General features: G+C 32.7%; 1 protein-coding gene across 1 annotated transcript; it reads left to right on the top strand.

Annotated features, from left to right (window-relative positions):
• The first annotated feature begins 2,731 nt into the window (after nt 1-2,731).
• On the top strand, nt 2,732-12,784 carry LOC111368476 (puromycin-sensitive aminopeptidase-like). The gene is given in 33 exon segments (XM_022989724.1): nt 2,732-2,949; nt 3,237-3,317; nt 3,399-3,443; nt 3,528-3,668; nt 3,776-3,851; nt 4,104-4,180; nt 4,429-4,542; nt 4,684-4,758; nt 4,845-4,952; nt 5,037-5,249; nt 5,337-5,398; nt 5,609-5,636; nt 5,723-5,809; nt 5,917-5,942; nt 6,203-6,266; nt 6,353-6,433; nt 6,766-6,813; nt 6,919-6,937; nt 7,084-7,088; nt 7,203-7,214; nt 7,388-7,444; nt 7,532-7,641; nt 7,718-7,798; nt 7,888-8,071; nt 8,742-8,890; nt 9,633-9,771; nt 9,855-10,001; nt 10,106-10,187; nt 10,609-10,784; nt 11,471-11,581; nt 11,657-11,773; nt 11,884-11,955; nt 12,507-12,784. Coding segments are annotated over 33 exon segments (2,946 nt in total). The 5' UTR covers nt 2,732-2,871; the 3' UTR covers nt 12,588-12,784.
• The last annotated feature ends 5,198 nt before the right edge of the window (nt 12,785-17,982 follow it).

The raw sequence follows: 17,982 nt of genomic DNA on the forward strand, positions 1-17,982 counted from the left end.
AATAAGTGATAGATCACTTTATAGATGTATTTGAAGAAAGGGATTCATGTACAGATAAAAAAAATAAGTCACATTATAATTGACAAGTCACGGCTCCTTAAAAATAAAGTCACATTACAAGTCATCACAAAATAGTATTGCTAATAGGTCACAGATCAATTCATGTATGTACCTTAAAAATATATTCATTTACAAATCAAAATATTATGTCACATTTCGAATGAAGATTATTTATACGAATAAACATGTACAATTACATGATATACCAAACACTATGAGGTCACGTTGATAAATTGAGGTCATAGATAAGACCCTACCCCATTTCTACAAATTTCCACAAAAAAACCTAGTCACAGATACAAACGCAAGTCACAACTACTGCAGGTCACAATTACTGAATTAAAGCATATAAAACTACATTTAAAAAATTTACAGCATGAAATCATAAACGTCACATTTTCTTTTTTAGGTCACATATAAACTCTTGTTGGTCATAGTCATTTTATACGTTATTTTTTCCATCGATGTTTTCATTATTTCATATAAGTTGCGGGAAAAATCAAAATCACAAATATCATTGTCAATAACGATTAATGCAGATCACAAATTAGTCGAGTTCAAATATAAGTCACAGGAGAAATCAAAGTCACAAATATCAATATTAATCATAATTAATGCAGGTCGCAAATATCTATGTCATAAATTAGTTGTGTTCAAATAGCTGAATGTTAAGACCATATCGATGAATTAGGTCATAAAAATTTAACATATCACAGAAATGAAAAACAAGTCACAGATAAGACCTAACCCATTTCTACAAATTTCTGCGAAAAATTGCTAGTCACAAATACAAACACAAATCACATCTATTGCAGGTCACAGTTATTGAATTAATGCATATAAAACTAAATTTACAGAATTTTACAACATGAAATCATAAATGTGAAATTTTCTTTTTCAGATCACATGTAAAACTCTTATTGGTCATAGTCATTTTATATATTATTTTTCCATCATTTAGTTTCATATAAGTCACAAGAGAAATTCAAGTCACAAATATCAATATTAGTCACGATTAATGTAAGTCACAAATTTGAGATACAAATCACGTTGAATTAATGCATGTAACACTACATTGATTAAATTCCACATCATGGAATCATACAAGTTATGTTTTTTTATTACAATTCACATAAATAATCCTAATGAATATAGTGATTCTATACATTATCATCCATAAAATGGTTCAATATCCGTAATAAAATAACAATATAGATCACAGTGAATGCAAATAAAAAACATAAACTTTTGATTATAACACGTGATATTCCGACATCGGTGGGAGATTAAATTTTAATCCCAGACAGCGATGATGGAAGCTTCAAAACTGTTTCATAAATTCAGAAAATTGGAATTTGACAAGATCAAATGTTGATCAGCTACCAATTGTGACTATGATAGCATTTAGACCCGAATCGAAGCAATTGACATATGAATTAATACAAAAATTCTGAAACTTAATTAGCAACCATAAAAAATTATACCTAACTGGCTACCGTGACTTATATTCTATATTTTGTGATCCGATTTTTTCAATAATCATGAATATACCAGATTTCGGGGATGATAGATGCTATTATGATACAATTCTGTGACTATTAGCTTCTCGGTGATGAATTTGTCTTTCCAAGGAGGTGAAATTTGTATTTTAGGGAGCCCGATTTCATATGGTAAGTAGAAACTTGATTTCAGGGATTTGAATGTTAACATAACGAGTCCTCTATATATATATATATATATATATGATTTTTGAAATTACAAACCTCTCATCTAGGAAGTGAAATTGGGCATACTTTATATATGGGTTCTGAATTTTTCCCTTTATCTATACATTTTCTAAACCTTCTATTTCTTCAATATGTACATATTTGTGCAAAACTTCGAAAGTCAAAACTCTAAATCTAAATATCATTTATTAATTCATTTTCATAAATACCCAGATTACCATAAATTTATAATAGACGAAAATGTACTTTTGGAGTGAAACATATACGAGTTTAAAATAAGAACTTAAAAATCCTTATCTCAATTTGTCCATTACCAAAAGAAAAAAAAATTGAGGAAAATGTGTTTTTCTAGAAATTTAATCTTTGTATAGTCTCCATTTTTTAAAATTCATTTTTAATAATATATTTCATGGAACTTGAAATTTGTATCAGTTTTTCAATCATACATTTCATTTTCTTTTATTAAGATCAATTAAAATCAAAATTTTATCAAAACCAAACAAAAATTTAATGTCCTATAAAAAAAGTTTAAAAATAAACATTTATTCATTTTCTCACACTATCTAAAGTAGATTTTTTTTTTAAATTTATTATTATTATTATTTTATAAATCTAATAATCTAGCGTTATTTTTATGCCACTGGGTCAAATCAAATCATAGTATTTTCGTAGCAGGGGAATCTCAAATAATTCATTAGTAGGTTTCAGAAATATCTCCTCGTCTTTCCTCTTCCATTCATCTCTGATCATCGGAAAGGTATGACAGAGCAATGGACTTTTTGATCCAATTGAAATTAATTTTTTTTATCATTTTAATTATATTATTATAAATTTTCTTGTCCATAATTTGAATTATCCATATCCTTGCATAAAAACCCATATAAGAGTGAATACTCACTCTCTGTTTACTCCCAATGGGTTTTCGTATTTTTTTACTGAGATATGGGGTTTTCAGCACCTTATGTGAGATTTTGTTGGCCTAGGCAATCTGGGTGTGAAAGATTCAATCGTTTCTAGGGTCTGATTATTGAAATTATTTTTATCAATAGTTGATTACTTAGGAGTAGATTTTTGCGATTGGGTGATGGCTCGGTTGATTCTACCATGCAAAGCTTCGAGTCTGTCAAAGACCTGTCTCTTGGGTTTGGTCACCAGTGCTCCTGTGATTACCCAATCCCTTATTTAAGTTGTTTGCTAATGTAATTTTGAGAATATAATTTATCTCTGGAGAATTTTATTTTTCTCGAGTTCCTCGCTTTTTTTGCTATTGCTGGCTAACCTAGGAGATATGATTTTAGCTAATTTATTGTGATGTTATCACGTGTTATTAATTGTGAATTTTCTGTAAAAGTGGCGCATCTGTTTCCTTTTCAAATGTGTTTTCCTTTTATAGTATTCTCCTACATCGTTTTAATGTCTAATTTTGATGGCTTACATTGACATTTGCAGCTCCAGGCTAGTTGTCGTCTCGGTTTAGTTGGGCATTCAGCAAAGAATATCTGTAGATATAGGCAGTACTTCAGTTCAGAGGTTTGCACAATTTACATATCCTTCCTTCCGAAAGCCAGCTTTTGTTCCTGTCTGAAATTTCTCTGTCTGCTGTCCTACTAGGTTAACCATTGGAGGAATCGTCGGTTTCTGTATACTTCATTGCCAGTAAGCAGTTAAAATAATCTGAATGCTTATGAATGTTTCTACAATTATGTTGTTTTATTTACAAGTGTTTTTCAATATCTGTAGGGTGCTACAAGTGTCAGTCGGAGGTTAATCTGTTCGGTTGCAACAGAATCACTAGCAAAGCAAGTCGAAGATCCCAAAATGGATACACCAAAGGAAATCTTCTTGAAGGACTACAAGCAGCCGGATTACTTCTTTGATACTGTAAATATATATGCATAAATACTTGATTATATGTTCGGAAATATTCTTGCATTCCTGTATTTTTTAAAATTGCTCCTCACTAATGCAAGAAAGGGATTGTTTGTTAGGTGGATTTGAAGTTTTCGCTTGGTGAGGAGAAAACAATCGTTTGTTCCGAAATAGCAGTATATTCCAGAGTTGAAGGTAATGTAGTTTTTATTTTAGCTTGTTATAAAAATTAGATCTATTATAGAATTCCTATAGCATTAGATAATCTTATGTATTCTTCCAACATCAAATGTAAAAGGGCCTTCATCTATTATTCATGCATGCTATGTTTTGATACTTGAACTCAGTTTTCTAGGGGTTTTCAGCTAAACCCTTTTGCCATTACATCATGACTTCCATCCGTAATTTATTTTGAAATGAATTTCATCTATTTTATCTTATGAACAGGCTGTTCTGCTCCGCTGGTCTTGGATGGGGTGGATCTGAAGCTGATTACAATAAAGATCAACGGGAAGGAGCTTAAGGCAAGTACTATGTACACAATTTTAAATTTATGGTTAATTCACATAATTACTAAGTTGGTGCTTTACTGCTATTTTCATGCTTCTTGGCTAGTCAATTCTTATACATGTTCGTTTTTACCTTTTCACAAACTTACTGGCAGCTTGTTGTATTGGGACACCAATGGTCTGTGGAAGAATACAAATTTCTGCCTATGCTAACTTTTTGCAGACATCTTTATTTGATTCCTCATTCCTTGAAAAATATACAGGAGGAAGATTTTAGCTTAGACTCTCGTCACTTGATTGTTCGCTCACCTCCAAGTGGTAAATTTACCTTACAAATTGTGAATGAAATCTACCCACAGAAGAATACATCCTTAGAGGTAAATTTTACCTGCTTAATATTTTGACATTCCTTTTCACCCCTTCACTAGTATACTCAAAAACCTATGTAAAATGATGTCTATTTTTGTGTTCAGTGTTGAATTATCATTCCAGTTAGTTATTGGTAATAATCATTGCAGGGGCTCTACAAGTCATCTGGAAATTTCTGCACACAATGTGAAGCTGAGGGTTTTAGAAAAATTACATTCTATCAGGTACATTATTTGGATTATTTTGAAATTCGAGGCATTAAATTTTTTTCCTTTAATTTTTTGCTGCTGATATTCTTTTGCACTGTTAGGATCGTCCCGATGTTATGGCAAAGTATACTTGTCGTATTGAAGCTGACAAGTCATTATACCCTGTATTGTTATCTAATGGAAATCTTATTGAGCAAGGAGACTTGGAGGTGATCTTCCTTATTACTTAATGAGAATGACATTCGATGAGAATTCCTTTCGCATCAAGCTAACACTTTGTTGCATCACCTTAGGGAGGCAAACATTATACTCTTTGGGAGGATCCTTTCAAGAAGCCTTGCTATCTTTTTGCATTAGTTGCTGGACAGTTAGAGAGCAGAGATGATACATTTACAACGCGTTCAGGCCGTAAGGTCTCTCTTAGAATCTGGACCCCTGCACAAGATCTACCAAAGACAGCCCATGCAATGTACTCTCTGAAAGCAGCTATGAAATGGGATGAAGATGTCAGTCTCAACTTTTGACCCCTTTTGAAGTTTTCCCACGCATAATAAGAAACCCCTGAATTTTCTCTTTGTTACCATTTTTGACAGGTTTTTGGGCTTCAGTATGACCTGGATCTTTTTAATATTGTAGCTGTTCCGGATTTTAACATGTTAGTTTAATCCTCCTTTTGGCAGCTCATTTTCATGCTTTATGTGCATGTTTGGTACAGAGGGCTGTGGATAGGACAAGACATTACAATGAACAAGATTTTAGTTGCTTTTCTACATACTACTGTAGGGCAGTGTCCATTCTACCCTACCAAACACTACTTATATAGCTTTATCACATTACTAACGATGTTTGCTATTTCTGTTGATAGGGGAGCCATGGAAAACAAAAGTTTAAATGTATGCTGAGAAGCTTTGACACTATTTCTTGTGTTTTTTTATACCATCAAATCATTTCTTCTTGAATTGGATTATTTTGTTGGCAGATTTTTAATTCCAAACTTGTGTTGGCATCACCTGAAACTGCAACAGATGGAGATTATGCTGCAATTTTAGGTGTGATTGGGCATGAGGTGTGTCATCTTCACATGATTATTAAAATTGAATGTTTGCAAATTAAGTTACTTTAGCATCAAAGTAAAGTTTATTAATTTGCCTTTGATCTTGTCTCTGCATGCAGTACTTTCACAACTGGACGGGCAACAGGTTGGCCTAACTTCAATCCCATTCTGTTCTGAAGTTGTATAGTAAATTTGATTGGCTCCTTCAACTTTACTGTCTCCATCTGATTCCTGAAGATATTATCTTTGGTTTTCGTATTTTAAACGAGCAATTTAAAATAAGTTGAAACCCATTGCCCATGATCAGTGTGGATTTGGTAACCTTAAGTTTAATGAATTGAAATAGGATATGCTCTTTAGTTTTTATATATTTTAAATTGGGATTGACTGCCAACCTAATTGCAGAGTGACATGTCGGGATTGGTTTCAGCTCAGTTTGAAGGAAGGTCTCACTGTTTTCCGTGATCAGGTAGATCAACAGTTCCTAATTTGTAGACACTTGTGCATTTGCCTTATCTTAGCTCACAAAATTTGTTGACCATATTCTATTTCCAGGAATTTTCGTCTGATATGGGAAGCCGTACTGTGAAACGGATAGCTGATGTTTCAAAGCTTCGAACTTATCAATTTCCTCAGGTATGCATATAGTTGTATAAGTTTTGTCATGCTATTCTTTATAATGTGAATTTTAGATGAATATATTTCACCCCTGTTTGGTGGCTGGAAAAAATGATGTTTTGAATACTGTTCTTTTTTTTTTTTTTTTTTTGGGAGAATGTGTGGTTAAAAAGTATTGAAAAGTTTTGGATTTACATGTGTTAATGTGATTGAAAATGAGTATGAGAATTAAAGAGAGATGTTTTGAAGGGAGACAAACAGGGGTTTAAGGAGTTGTGCTATGACTTTTTACCTGTGATTTGACCTTAAATTGTTGCAAATACTGACTGTTGTTTCTTCCAATCTTCCAGGATGCTGGTCCCATGGCACATCCAGTTCGACCTCACTCTTATATCAAGGTCTGAAGTCCTCTATTTCTTAGAGCTCTTCCTATAGAATGAGGTTACTAAAGTTTTACTTCTTGTAAAATAGTTGTAACGTTGATTCATTTATCCTCTTGACAGATGGATAACTTCTATACAGGCAAGTTCCTTTCTATTTTTTCTAAAAGAATATTAATCTCAGTCAGTTTTTTGGGTCTTTTTATTGTCTCTGGATATTTGATTTTGGCTGTCCCTGCTACTGGTATGCTGGATTTGAGGGTGAACCTTGCTTGCTTCAAATTGCAGTAACGGTAAGGCACAGCAATTCCATCATTTAGTGTTTTTGACCTTTGCTGTAATTTGTTTTCTTGTGGAAGGGTTACTAATTTTTCTTATATACTGCTTGTTTACTTTTTTGTTTACAGGTGTACGAAAAGGTCTCTGCCCATCCTTCTCTGTTTATGTCTGTGTAATGTGTTTGTGAACGAGGGTTCCATTTTGTTTTCCTTTTTTTTTTTTGGTTTTGTCGTGGAAGCATGAGTGTTTTGCTGCTAATGTACTAGATCTCCTCAATGCATAATCGTTTCACTCATATGATCTCTTCAATCAGGGAGCTGAAGTTGTGAGAATGTACAAAACCTTGTTGGGGAGTGATGGATTTAGAAAAGTAAGTACAAACAATGTGGCCTAAATCTCTATGTAGTGAACGTATGTAGGTAGGATTTCTATCCAAATGCGGCTTGTTTCGTTTTAGGGAATGGACCTATATTTTGAGAGGCACGATGGGCAAGCTGTAACATGTGAAGACTTCTTTGCTGCCATGAGAGATGCAAACAGTGCCGATTTTTCTAATTTCTTGTTATGGTATGTTATCAACGTGCCTTTGAATTACCAGTTCTCTGTATTGATGGGTAATCTTTTTAATTAAATGAAAATGCAGGTATTCCCAAGCTGGGACTCCTCGTTTGAAGGTTGTTTCTTCCTATAACACTGAAGCTCGTACTTACTCTCTCAAGTTTAGGTACAAACGCCAAGGATTCTTGAATATTTTTGGTATGTAATTTTGTGGATAGTTCTAAATGACCCAAATCTAATTTTTTTGTTTTCCAGTCAAGAGGTCCCAGCCACCCCTGGACAACCTGTAAAAGAACCCATGTTCATTCCTGTATCTGTAGGACTGCTCGACTCCAATGGCAAGGACCTGCCCCTATCCTCTGTGTATCATGATGGACAGCAGGAGAGCATTATATGCAATGGTTAGCCAGTTCACACTACAATTCTCAGAGTAACAAAGGTCAGTTCCAAATAATAGTTTGACTGTCAACTTTTTAAACTCTTGTTCTTAGAACAGCACATTAATAAACTATATGATGACCTTTGGGTTGTTATAATGACTGACTTAAAGGTGTAAATGTTGGTTGATCTTTGCTGCATATATAATCTTTTAACATGAAATCTGCTCTTGATGTGAACCCGATACATATTAAAGAACAAGAGCACATTTTCCTAAGCTTAAAAACTATAAGTTTATTAGAGGTAAATAAGAATTTTTTAGAATAATATTTATAGGTCGATGATAATTAAATTGCTTATTTTGACAAAAAATAAGTGTTCTAAATAAGTAACTTTGTTTTTACTGATAAGTAAGAAATAAAGGACATATCCAAACATGTTAAAAAACACTTTCTTTTAAGCAGAAGGGAACTCTAAAAAGGTGCCAACCACATATTTGTAATCTTGTTACATGCATATTTCTCGTCTCTCATTGATTATTTACATTTTCTTATATATCATGGCGCTGTCAAATATAAATATGTTTTGCCTTTTTTTCCCAATTATTTTCATGCTAGATTTATCTAATGACAAATTAGAATTCTAGTGTAATTTTTTTTCTATTAAAGTTAGAGCATTAAATTTTATTCTGTAATTCTTTTTATAAATCTGGTATCCTTTCTAATAAGCAGAAAGAAGAAGAGTTTGTGTTCAATGACATACCAGAGCGTCCGGTACCATCTATACTGAGAGGTTATAGTGCTCCTGTCAGACTGGAGTCTGATCTCACTGAGGCTGATTTGTTTGTCCTCCTTGCTAATGATTCTGACGAGTTCAACCGGTATTTATTTCTTAAATGGGTTAAAAACAATGTTCATAGTCCAACTTATATTGTTGTATCATTTAGTTGCCAAACTCTCTTTTTTCCAAGTTGGTCATTAAACTTTTTGTTTAAGTTTAAACACTCCGTCTTTCTAAATTAACTGAAGCCCTTGTTTGATTTTGATTTTTCGAGAAGTGATTGTGAAAGTGAGTTTTTTGGAGAATGAGTGGTGAAAAAGTAAGGAACAGTTATGGGTCCACGTGCGAAATTATTTTATTGGAAGGATGTGTGGTTGAAAATAGTTTGAGGAAAAGGGATTTTAAAAAACTCAGAATCAAACAAGGGAGGAATGATAACATGGTTGGCAGAAATGACATGACATGAAAAATTCATTGTACATTATTTTTATCATCCAGCTAGGCAAAAAACGCATTGTTGGACTGTTGTGGTTCAAAATGCAATTTTATAAAGAAACAAAAAGGAGAAAAAAGAAAACACGACTTTTTGAACATATGCATATTTGCCTAGTTGGACTGTAAAAATAATTCAGTAATCATGCCACGTCATGATTTCCTTTAATTCAGCAGATGAACGTAGAGAGCGTGTAAACTGAAGAAAAATGAAAGTTCTATGACTTGGATTCTGTGACTAAAATGAAGGTTTTGGGTGACTTAATTGTTTTGAACCTTTTCTTAAATTGTTTGGGCATGATATCTGGTTGAGCATTAAGAGAATCTGAATATCCTTTTCAATACTTTAGTTGGGAGTCGGGGCAGGTCCTAGCACGAAAGCTGATGCTCAGCCTAGTCTCAGATTTCCAGCAAAACAAACCATTGGTTCTTAATCCACAGTTTGTGCATGGACTCAAAACTATACTCAGTGATTCAAGCTTGGATAAGGTATGTACATCTTCTACTTATCGTTCTTTCAAATGAAGAAAATAAAATGTATTGATCTTCTTTATTTGCTTGGAGTTATTCAGGAATTTATTGCAAAGGCATTTACTCTGCCTGGTGAAGGAGAAATCATGGACATGATGGAAGTTGCTGATCCTGATGCTGTTCATGCAGTCAGGACTTTCATCAGAAAGCAGCTTGCTTCTGAATTAAAACCAGAGTTTCTTGACACGGTATTAAGTCTATGACTGGTGCTTCGATTTTTCATAATCTGGGTGGACAGCTTCTCTTTTCATGGTATTCTTTGGTAATTTACCAACTTTTGTGCATTTCACAGGTGAAAAACAACAGGAGCTCTGAACAGTATGTGTTCAACCATCCAAATATGGCAAGGCGCGCCCTTAAAAATATTGCCCTTGGTCTGTGCTATCTAGTTTTTGAAATCATGGACATGATGGAAGTTGCTGATCCTGATGCTGTTCATGCAGTCAGGACTTTCATCAGAAAGCAGCTTGCTTCTGAATTAAAACCAGAGTTTCTTGACACGGTATTAAGTCTATGACTGGTGCTTCGATTTTTCATAATCTGGGTGGACAGCTTCTCTTTTCATGGTATTCTTTGGTAATTTACCAACTTTTGTGCATTTCACAGGTGAAAAACAACAGGAGCTCTGAACAGTATGTGTTCAACCATCCAAATATGGCAAGGCGCGCCCTTAAAAATATTGCCCTTGGTCTGTGCTATCTAGTTTTTTTGTATTTCTTCTGCTAAATTACCCTTTTTAGATCTTTGTTCATATTTGTATATTTGATTTTGTTATTATGCTTCCACTGTCTGTAGCATATCTTGGGTCACTTGAAGATGCAGAAATAACTGAGCTTGCACTGCACGAATACAGAACTGCCAAAAATTTGACTGAACAATTTGCGGCTCTTGTAGCTCTTGATCAGAACCCCGGCAAAACACGAGATGATGTTTTGGCCGATTTCTACAGCAAGTGGCAGCACGATTTCTTGGTATGCTTCTTTTACATTTGCCACAATCATCGTTTCATTGTATTCAGAGGATATTGGTGCATAGGTCCATTGACTCAGCCGCAGTGTGGAATTTAGTTTCTTGTCTGGTGGATCCCTTTTCTTTCCCTGAGAAGGAACTTCTACTTCTAATGATCTGTTGACCTATCGAGTTTTATTTTTGTTTAATATTTGTTTGAACCATTGCAATACACTAAGAAAGCTACATAAAAGTCAGGTGCTTGAAAATCTGTAATTATTATTGAAACCGCATTTTCAAAGCCACTTGTTTCCAAGGGTATAAATTCGTCCTTCAGTAGCCTTAGAGCACGTTTGGCTACGCTGAAACGGAAGTAAATGTCACTTTTAAGCTTCTTTTATACCAAACATAATTTTAAGTCATATTTTTTGCTAACAATACTTAATTTTCTAGAATGTTTTAACTTAATTTCAAGTACCTCTTATTGCCAAACATGCCATTAATTCGAAAGTTATTGCTCCTCTTAAGCACTCATTTACCTAGTGATTTGAAATGTAGAATTCTGTCACTTCCAAAGAAGTGCTTTTGTTCTAGTTCTAACCTACTTAAACGTGGAGGAATATTCTTTTGTGTTCTTCCATTCAAGTAGTTGTAGGGATCCAAAAAGCTTCAGAATTTTGTGTAACATAATTTTAATTCTCTCCTCTAGGTTGTAAATAAGTGGTTTGCTCTTCAAGCAATGTCTGATGTTCCTGGGAATGTTGAGCATGTTCAGAAACTCCTAAATCATCCTGCATTTGACATGCGTAATCCAAATAAGGTATATGAACTGTAAAATATATTCCTTGGGAAAAAGAATATTTAACTAGGTCTTATCGAACCTTTTATGGTGCAGGTGTACTCGTTGATCGGAGGATTTTGTGGATCTCCTGTTAACTTCCACGCCAAAGATGGCTCGGGCTACAAATTTTTGGGAGAAATGGTGGTGCAGCTGGACAAACTGAATCCTCAGGTTTTATTTAGGATGAAGTTTTTTCGGTTGATTACCTTCAGCTTTTCTTTTCCTTTTACCTAATGCTGTATATGAACGTTTGACAAAAACATATTTACAATGAATCATAGGTGGCCTCTCGCATGGTGTCAGCCTTCTCTAGATGGAAGCGTTTTGATGAAACCCGGCAAAATCTCGCCAAGGTAATATGATCTTTTCTTATTCAGAGATGACATTTTTATGGTTGTCATAAATGTTCTCTGCATATTTTAGTCATTCTCCGCTCTGTTATTTGAGAACTGCAAGTTCTATCTTGTATCAAGATTCACGTAAGATTTGATGAAGTTTTACTTTGCCTGTCGACTTACCACTACTCTCCCCCTTCACCCGAGTTTTGAACTGGCTGTGAAATATACAGGTGGTTAGGACATGTTTTTGTGTAGACATAAAGAGACTCCTGTTCCTAAGAGATGATTTTAGTAGAACAGGTTAGAAGTGGGAGGGGTAGGGGTAGGTCAAAACGATTATGGTGGTGGTGTTTGTAAAGGATTTAATTGCTTTAAAATTTCCAGTGAATCTTGCAATGAACCGAAACATTCCGGTAAATCTTGCAATGAACCGAAACATAGTGGCAAAAATGGATTCTGTGCTCGACCAGAAATTTTGGGAAAGGGCCTGGTTTATTGCTGTATATTCCATCTTGTAATGTGCATAACAGACGTCATTTAATACTGTGCTCGTTAATATTTAACAGGCTCAGCTGGAAATGATCTTGTCCGCCAATGGACTGTCGGAGAATGTGTACGAGATTGCATCAAAGAGCTTGGCTGCTTAAATTCTCAATTTTCGATATGGCCGAAAACTATTAATCTCGGATGAACTTGTTAGTAATAAAACTTCTAATTTTCGGATGTTTACTGAATATGCAATAACTATGTCAACTTCTCAATGTGTTAGAATTTCAGTAAGTTCACAAGTACACATGGTAAAACGCTTACCTGTTAAATGTCATCTTTAGTTCATTTTTCTGCAGTTCGTGTATGAAGGTAATCCTGCCCCTGGGCTTGAATCTTGACTATGGTACTGTTGGTTATAGCTTTGAAGTGGCATGCTAAACCCATACGTCTCAATTGATTTCCAGAGGTGTAAACCTCTCGCTCAAATCAAATAATCCAAAATCAAGGGCTGAGCTTGATTGAGTTGGACTGCATGATTATGCTAATCCAAAAGTGGAAATTATAAGAACGAAGTGTTTTCAAGATCACAATTCATAATTAAAAATTACAAGATTTTCTCTCAACAGTCAAGTAATAATAATAATAAACAAGTTCCCCCTACCCACCTCCATAACCCAAATTCAATTATTCCCCAAACCCTAAAATCATTCCACCCTATCCTCCCTCTTTGTTGTGCCACAGTCGGTAGTCGCTCTCCTCTTGCGCCACCGCTGCAAACCTTGAAATCATGACACCCTCTCACTCTCTCCATCTTTGATTTGGCTGTGCTGTGAGGTTGGTGTAGGGTTGGTCTCAAAAAGCCATCGTTTGAGAACGTCGTCTGACGGCACCATTGCCCAATTTGTTGATGCTGTTGCGCGTTGTCCCCCATTTCGACAGCCATGGTGATGTAGGTGATGGTGTTCAATGGTAGTGCAGGTGATGATAGTGTTTTGGCGATGGTGTAGATGGTAGTGCAGGCGATAGTCTCCGATGAAGGTATAGATGGTGGTTGTGGTGGTCACGTTGGTGCAGTTTGCTTGTTTGTTTGAGATGATGAAGGTGGTGGTGTTGATGTCAGCTGTCATGAGGAGGAGGTGGTGGTGGTGGCGGCGACGGCGGCGGTTGTGACGATGGTTTGTCGAAGAAGTATTCACAATTATTTGATTGATTGTGACCAATATCAATAAAAGTTCCAATTTCACTTTACTTACTTTTTAGGAGTCTTATATTTCGCACTTTACATTTTTCTATAACCTGAATGGGAAGATAGAAACGAGTAATGCATTTGTCACTTGATTGGGAAAGTGAAAATCTTGCTTATTGCACTACTTTGGGAAGTTTCTTCCCTTTCGTCCCAGGTGGTGGTGTGGGAATAAATAATATTGACAGCTGGTTGCTAAGATCCGACTTAACATGTTTGGTAAATTGTACTGTAATAGACATGTAAAGATTATAATAAAGGAGGAAACACAAGACAAACTGTTAAATGTTTAGTTTAACGTACCAAATAGAAAAGTATCCAATAACTTGAAATTATTAATTCATAATGTTACAATGTCTTGAAGTTATAAATATTATAATTCGTGATAACATGGCTGGCTTAAAAAAATGTGTTTATAAACAAATAAATAATTCTTTTATTTGTTGAAGTTGACGTGAGTAAATTCGATGGTGAAATTAAAGCTACTTTCAAAATAAATAATTTTGCTTAGAATAGAGGTAAGAAAAAAATAACTTATTGAAACAAAATTAAGCTTAAAAGTGATTCTTAAGATTTTTAATTTTTATGCTGATAAAAATGCAATTGAAATTAATTATGCCATCCAAGTAGGACTACTTTATAGCCTTAGTCCGCATGCACATAACCATGTCTTCCTCCTTGAAGGCTACTATACATTTTTCCCCAACATTAATATATTGTGGTTGCTGATGCATTTGCATCTATCTTTCTAGAAAAACTCTTTTAACCCCTTTTCCAATATCAATAAAAAATGTGTGACCACTAAATTTTTTAATTAATATCTGATTTTTGAAATTTTAAATATTATTTCTTAATTTTGAAATTGATTATACTTATTCTTTTAGATATGAAATTTTTCGATCCAAAATCAAGTGCCGTTATGGGCCTTTGTTGTTCTTGGGCCATTCTTGTCACATGATCTGCCAATGAAATACTCTAGATATTTAAGTTCTTGTTTGAGCCTCATTTTGAGAGGAAAAATGCATTTTTGAATAGTGATTTTTGGAATACGCGTGATTAAAAATGAAGAAAAAGGTTTTTGATTCACGTGTAATATAATTTTATTGAAAAATATGTGGTTAAAAATGAGTTTTGAAAAAATGAATTTTTGATAAAACGGGGCTCAAATCATTCTATGCATCGTTATAAAGTAGAAAAAATCATGTTCATCCCGATTACAAATCATCCTATGCATCGATATGATAATGTAGTGATGGAGAATAAAATTTCACACATTGGGGTCTTTATATAATGATCCAAAAACTATGTCTCAAAAGTCACAATCAATGAAATAGTATGTCTTAAAAAAATGTCTTGTTGAAAATATAATGTCCAAAATGACTATCTCTACAATGAAAAGATACGAGTTTTGAAGATGTTATGTCGAAAAAGACATGACTTTTCATCCAAATTAGTTGTAGAATATTTCATAATGTTCTACTTAATTTTTCAACCATTTTACGTATTCAAGCGACTTAAATTTGACATTAATTTTTTTATTCACTCAAATTTGATTTCAAGCAATTAAATTAATTAGGATAATCTACTCATTGAGTAGAACACATTCGATCTTCAGATCTCCATTCGACTCACAATTCCCGCTTAAATAATCAATCAAAAGTTGGTCAAAACAATCAATTTTGAACTAATTCCAACAAAACCAAGACATGCACAGCTTATTCCGGAATAAAATTCACGTCTATTTATCAGATACAATAATTTGTCTCATCTTGAATCTTTGATATTCAATTCAATTATACTTTAAGTAATTCTATTATTGAGTATAGAGAGTAAGAGCCTTCAATTTTGGTAGAAGTTTCCTACAAAATAATATGACTTGACCGAACTACCAATATAAATGCATTATATTTCCATAATATAAAAGTTAAGAATCCACAGGAAATGGAATGTGAGCGAATAATGCTACTCCAAAAGGGATTGCAAATGGGCACAGGATGTGACAAAGGCTTTTTTTTTTCAGACTGTCTAATCCCCTGTTTTTAATCCATGTAATTGAGCTTGTTTGTGTATCATGATTGATGTGAGCAACGCAGATTATTGGCCATTTTTTATTATCTCAGCTATCTACTTTCCCAACTTCCTCATTTATATTTAGACTAGTCATCGTCCATGCAATGCACCGGCAGGATTATCTTGAACGTCATATAAGCGTTTTTAATGTTGATACGAGTTTAGTGTTTAAAGAAGAAGCGAATTAATTATTTATAAAAATAATCATTTAAGGTAAGCTATTTGTGATATTAATTTTGAAATTGAATAATTCAATATAGTAATGACAATAATGACCGTTCAGCTTTGTGTAAAGAAAAACAGTAATTTTCACCAGTAAAAAAAATTGAAATAATTTTAAATCAAACAAATTTATATTGAAAAAATTTGGAATGGAAAAAAATTTCTCCTTTGAAGGAGAGAAAAGCAGTAATTGAAAAAAAAAATTAAGTTCAATCATAAAGATAAAAGAATTTAATCAATTTAAATAGAAAAAAATTATCTATAATACAAAAAAAAATTAAAAAAATTAATCAATAATTTTCACCAATAGAAAAATTGAAATAATTTTACATTGAACAAATTTATATTGAAAAAATTTTTAATGGAAAAAAAATTGTCCCTTGAAGAAAAGAAAAGTAGTAATTAAAAAAATTAAGTTCGATGAGAAAATAATTTAAAAATTTTAAATAGAAAAAAATTATTTACAATATAAACAAAAAATAAAATAAAATTTTCATCCAATGAATCTCCTTTCAAAAGGAGAGTTCAGAAGGAGTCTCCTTTTGAAAGGGAGAGAAAACATTTTGAAAGGAGAGACAATCTCTCCGGTCACGAAGAATATTTTTTTCCTTATTTTTTACTTAAATTTGTTTTGTTTATATTATAATTTTTTTTTGTTTTGGATATAAATTTTTTTAATTCTTTCCTCTTTATGATAAATTTTTTTTTCAATTTTAATTAAATAATATTAATATATTTTTTGTTTCATTTTTGTAACTTTAATTTGTTTAATTTTTTTGCTTAATTACATAATATTTTTTTTAAGTTTATTTCACAAAAATAAAAACTGCATACCTTAAATAAACTTTAAAAAACTAAAAAACGAAAATACAAAAAAAAATAAAATTGTAAAAACATACCCAAAGATAATTGTCATAAATTCTACGGTTTTCTTCCTTACGATTGAGATGAAGATTGCGCGATGTTTTTTTCCCACAGAAAGAAACAAGAATTCGGAGAGTTTTTTTTTTTATACATAAAAGCTGGACTTTTGGACAGAAATCAATTGAATTGAAGGAGGAAAAATGAGTGACTTGAAAGAGTGATAGATGGTAAATTACTTTATATTTTTTATAATATAATAAAAAAATTAAACCACTTTGACCAAACACATTTCAAATCAGTTGAATGTGAAAACGCACTTGACAAAATGATTCGTCCAGCTTTGTGCAAAAAAAAAAAAAAAAAGCAGTAATTTCCACTTTCACCAATAAAAAAAATTAATATTGAAAAATTTTTAAATAGAATAAAATTCTACTTTAACGAAGAGAAAAAAACAATTAAAAACTCTCATTTTGACTTTTCAAAAGGAGAGTTCCCTGATTTCTAGGAGTAAAACTCTCCGTTGGAGAGATCCTCTCCAATGAGGGGAAATTTTTTTCTTATTTATTTATTTTGTAATTTGTTTTGTTTATATTATAGATAACTGTTTTCTATTTAAAATTTTTATGAATTTTTTACTCTTTATTTATGATTGAGCTCAATCTTTTCAATTATTTTTTTCTTTTAGTGAAATCAGATTTTTTTTTCTATTTACAATTTTTTCAATATTATTTTATTTTATTTAAAAATTTTCAATTTTTTCTATTGGTGGAGGTGGAAATTATTGGTTTTTTTTTGGCACAAAACTGAATTGTTCGTTTTTATTACATGTGTTTTCACATTCAACTGGTTTGAAAATGAGTTTGGTTAAAATGGTTTGGTTTTTCTCACATTGATTTTCAAATTGAATAGGTTTGAGCCTTTGAATCTGACACACAATACTCTTTCTCCATTTTCTTATGCTATCAACTATCAACCATATCCTATAGTTTTATTAATAGTAATATTTTTTTAAATAATATTATGTAACACTGTAGCTTTTTTTTTACTGATGGAATAGAAACGATATCATTTTCTATTTTACCCGTAGTTTACATGCTTTGAATCTGACACACAATATTTTTTCTTCATTTTTTCACGCTATTAATTATCGACCA

Source organism: Olea europaea, chromosome 19, assembly GCF_002742605.1.
Source record: "Olea europaea var. sylvestris chromosome 19, O_europaea_v1, whole genome shotgun sequence".
Classification (NCBI taxonomy): Eukaryota; Viridiplantae; Streptophyta; class Magnoliopsida; order Lamiales; family Oleaceae; genus Olea; species Olea europaea.